This window comes from Engraulis encrasicolus, chromosome 9 (genome assembly GCF_034702125.1).
Source record: "Engraulis encrasicolus isolate BLACKSEA-1 chromosome 9, IST_EnEncr_1.0, whole genome shotgun sequence".
Taxonomy (NCBI): Eukaryota; Metazoa; Chordata; class Actinopteri; order Clupeiformes; family Engraulidae; genus Engraulis; species Engraulis encrasicolus.
In genome coordinates this window covers 3,758,542-3,763,377 of record NC_085865.1, presented here as the reverse complement: position 1 = coordinate 3,763,377, position 4,836 = coordinate 3,758,542, and the positions used below count along the sequence as shown (strand labels likewise).

Genomic DNA, 4,836 nt, shown 5'->3' with positions numbered 1-4,836 from the left:
ACTTAAGTTACTTGCCATTATTTAGCCTGTATTTAGGGTGATGGGTCTGATACTGAACTTCATCAGTCAACATGTTTTTCAGAGTCTCTCAGATCTCATTAGTGGCCTTTTTTGCCAGAGGATAACAACGTTACCCAAAAATGATCCACACCTGATACTAAGGTGCTGGTGTCGAAACATTTTCTGTTGCCTAATAATTCAACATATTACAAAAAAGGGAACTGAGACAGCCCACACAAGATCTCAGCAGCCGATAGCAAAGAAGGTCATGGAACCAAGTGAACGTCAGTTGGGACACTTTTTTTTTTCTTTCTTTCTTTTTTGTTACAGAGCTTGAGAGTTGTGAACGCAACGTTTAGATCTCTCTGACTGGGGCTCATACAGCAGCCTGTGTCTTGTCCATCTGATAGAGGAGGTTCATATCACCTGTCTTGTCCATCTGATAGAGGAGGTTCATATCACCTGTCTTGTCCATCTGATAGAGGAGGTTCATATCATCTGCCTTGTCCATCTGATAGAGGAGGTTCATATCACCTGTCTTGTCCATCTGATAGAGGAGGTTCATATCATCTGTCTTGTCCATCTGATAGAGGAGGTTCATATCACCTGACTGTCTTGTCCATCTCATAGTGTCTGCTGATGGTGAAGCTGCTCTGGTCAACACTGGAGATGTTGCTGCTGATGATGACTCTACTGCTGCTGACTCCACTACACGGTGAGACTTTAACCCTTTCATTGCAGAGTCTTATTAACAGATCAGATCTGTGCGTAAAGCGTGCATGCGATCATTCCTGAGCAAAGTGTGGGATTTACGAACGTGTACTTTAACGTAGTAATGTGCCTAAATCTACAAACACCTCAGACCATGAGTGCAAGTGGAACAAACATTAAATTGCAAATAATACTGAACGCGCTGTATACCGTTGGCTATGAATTGCAATGGTGTATGACAGTGTGCTGTTTGACAGTGTTTAAGTCCATGTGTGTCTCCTTTCACTTATTTTGTAACACTATCGTCCTCCTGTCGAAAGCACCTCCAGTTCTGCCGCTGAAATGTTTCTATCTCTGTACTTTCCGCCAGCACTTCATGTGACGCGTCAATCTGCATTTGTCCAAACAGGGTGATGCTTTCAAATTAACATGGCATTTGAATGTATTTTACTACCACATATGGTCAGTTTTGGGCAAGTTACTCAATAACTGTAATACATTACTGATTACAAGTTATTGTCTTTTGAAAATAATCCCTTACATTACAATATAACTTTATTGAAAATGTAAGACATTACGCTACTTTTGCATTATTTTAGCAGTTACTTTCTCCAAAATAACTGTAGGCCTAAATATGGATCTGTCGATTTACCGTGTAAATCAAGCTCATGAGTGATGACCTTTTCACAGCGTGAATTCTGGAAATGAACTATTAAACATTTTACAGAGTGCACCTTTAACTCAAAATTTAGCATACTTATTTCAAGTCTGGACAAAATTACCACGTCACGGCAACTACCCATTCAACTTCTGAAATAACACAAGCTGTCAAGAACAACATGTTGAATGAAACGAATATTTAAGCTTTTTGAATAATAATTATAATTATTCTAATTTAGCTGTTGTTTGTCATGTTGTCAGGTGAGCGTGCAATCCGCCATGTAGATGTGTTCTCCAGGGCAGGGGAAGCTGCCGTTCTCCCCTGTGTTGACGTCATGAGTGGGGACCCACTCTGCTCCTCTACTACATGGGAATACTATAAGGCCAGTGGCTCATGGGTAAAGGTGGTCAGCAAGGGAAAGGTCCAACAATCTGGGAGATCAGAGAGGCTGCGTCTCCTCCCCAACTGTTCCCTCCACATCAGTCACGTCTCCCCTGAGGATGCTGGATACTACCGGTGTCAGCCGTATAAAGAATCAGATTTTACTGATGTTCTTCTCAGTGTTCTTCATAGTAAGGCTTTGTTTCAAATTTTTACATATTAACTTGTACACATCCTTATTTATTAGGCTGCTCCACCTTACTGTGATGTTAATGCTCTTCCCTCTCCTCTCTCTCTTTCTCTCTCCTTCTTCAGCCATCCCCTCTTCCTCCCTCTTTCATCCCCCTGTCTTTCTGTTTCCCTTTCTCTCTCTCTCTGCTCCTCTTTCACTCTCACTGTATTTTTCTCTCTTGAATGTCAGGGTGCACATTTGTAAATTGTAAATGTGTCAATTTAAGATAAATCCTACTCTGAGGTCCTTTATTTATTTTCCTTCATTATTGTCCTCTATTATTTTCAAGCTTTGCCAGGGGAAGATCCCTCAGGAGGACTTGAGGTCGTGTCTTGCCTCGCGTCCACCTATGGTGGGTGGTGTGGGCATGTGAGGTGGGTGGATGAGAGTGGAGCTGAGCAGCTGAACTCAGACCATGTGAAGATCAACAGAAAGTCCAACTGTGAGGTTCAGCTGGCTGTCAAAACCACGGTCCTCATGAGTCCAGCTCACACACACACATGGACGTGCCAACTCACTTATCGAGGAGAGGTTAAGGCCTCTATCCCCTATACAGTCCACACACCAGGTCAGTTCATGTTGAATGGTGTGTGTGTGTGTGTGTGTGTGTGTGTGTGTGTGTGTGTAGGCCTACTGTGTGTGTGTAAAGTGCAGCTCCTCATACACAGTAAATTTCCCAGTGTTAAATTTGCAGTGTTAAGGCTTATTAACACTATTGGAGTAATTCCAACACCAAATTGAGTAAGATGCCCTCCAGTGTCAGTGACAAATTCAGTTGTTAAATTGTGTGGAGTTAGAAGCACTCAAGGGAGCCCCACCTACTTGGCCTCGTTCTGGAATTGGGAATCCTCTGATTTTTCCTCGAGGTGATGGAGTCTGCCTACACCATTTTATGCTCCCTGAAACTGTGGTAAGTTTTGTTTTAACATATTTTTAGATAATGTGGTGTTTAAGTAGGCCTAAGTATTTCAACTGAAGGAGACAGCTCGAGTAAGTTCAGACTTTCGTTAATGTTGTACTGCAGCATGTCTTGAGTATCAAATTTCTTCTCAGCTAAATGGCTAACGTCCCTGGGAAGTCCTTAGGGAACTTTTTTTGGTGCGAACATCAAATGTTTTATCTGGCGTTGAAGCATATTTGGCAGTTTTTTGCACGTTTGATATGAAATACGATTGCCTGAGAGCAAAATCACAACGTGTTTTGAGAACCTGTAGGCTGATGAGGCTAGGGAATATCCTGAAATTAGCATCATTACAATTCTGCCGCCGTTTGCTGCAGGTGTTAGCAACTGCACACAACTAATGTTTGCAGCGTTCTGCAACGACATAGTTTGGTTTTGGCGACGAAAGCATTATGCCTGCTGTTTTCGCGTCCACGAATCCCCCCAATTTCCCTTGCATTTCGTCATGTGAAGACGCAGCCTTTAGGCTATAAAGCTAATCGCTGCATTGCTTAGACGGATTTTAATGGTCTTTATTATATGGTGTGACGTCATCGGTCGAATGCTCCATTCATTTCAACGGGGCTCCCCAACCTTCGCACGTCTGTTATTTTTCGATAACGGACGGGTTGGTCTATAACAGACCGCTGTCAATGGCAACAAGACTTTTCACTGCTAAAGCGACTTTTCAACAAGACTCTAATCAGCTGCTGTGATAGACAACACCTGTTGTCCTGGCTACCTAGCTGTTGCCTAGCGGTGTTCCACAACGGCACTGTTTTGTTTTGCGCAGCAACAATCTTTTGACATGAAAAACTATAATAAACTTAACATTAAATAGGCCTAAAGAAATGTCCCCGCCATGTGTGAATCATTTAAGTATATCCATATAATAAGCGGGTTAACGTTCGGCGAGTCGGTCGCTTTGTGGAATAGCAGCACTTCAGAGAGAACAAGACCCCTCCGCTCCGCGTCGGGGTCTAAAGATTCTCTCTGTCGTGCTGCTATTCCACGGTAGCGACCTTCTCGCCGAACGTTAACCCTTACATAATGTTTTACAAAGTGTTCCTGTATAATGTGGAATGCATACGGAGAGCTACGTGAACGTGAGTTGCATGTGGAAGACCATCACCAGCGCGAGTTGGTGTCATTTTAAAAGGTTGTAATTCAGATTCGGGTTAGATTCCGCTATGAACTTAAATCATTTTTGCCGCTTAATTGTCACGATTACATGGCAGACTCGCTGCATGTGTGGAGAGTTGGTTCAAGTCTAAGTTTGATTTTAGCATGAAGGTCAACTTTGCTCCACGTGCTTTCAAGTGTCCCAAGTGACACAGGCAGCCAGTAGCCTACTGCGAGTTTGCAGCATAGGCTTAAATGTCTGAAAACCTAAAAGCATGCAGTGTACTTGATTTGTTCAGTGTGTTACTCTGCATAATATACAGTCACACAGGCAGACAGTTCCTACTGCAAGTTTGCAGCATAGGCTTAAATGTCCGAAAATATGAAAGCATGCAGTGCACATGATTTGTTCAGTGTGTTACTCAATATGTGTTTATTTGGACAGTGTATATTGATTTCAAAACCATGAGAAATCACTCTCCCCCCCCCCAGTAGGCAGCATGCTACTAAAGGTGAAGCTTGGTGATGCTCAGAAATTTGTTCGCATAACAGAGCCAAACCTGAAAGAGTTTCTTGATGCAGGTAAGGAGAATGTAGCTCATGTTGCAAATTCACTTCACATTTTTTACATTTTGAGCTCAGATTCTATTTATGCAAAAAATCAATATTTGTGCTTTGTTTCATAGCATTTGCAAAGTTTGGAGTCCCACCCATAACAGAAGGTGTTAAAGTTTTTGACAGTTGTGGGACGGCGGCGGATGAGGAGGTTTTTGAGGATATCGCTAATGA

General features: G+C 42.6%; 1 protein-coding gene across 1 annotated transcript; it reads left to right on the top strand.

Moving 5' to 3' along the window:
* The first annotated feature begins 297 nt into the window (after positions 1-297).
* On the top strand, positions 298-4,598 carry LOC134454932 (uncharacterized). The gene is made up of 5 exons (XM_063206021.1): positions 298-715; positions 1,633-1,944; positions 2,275-2,553; positions 2,783-2,895; positions 4,540-4,598. The coding sequence occupies exons 1-5, from the start codon at positions 640-642 to the stop codon at positions 4,540-4,542; spliced, it is 783 nt and encodes a 260-aa protein (XP_063062091.1). The 5' UTR covers positions 298-639; the 3' UTR covers positions 4,543-4,598.
* The last annotated feature ends 238 nt before the right edge of the window (positions 4,599-4,836 follow it).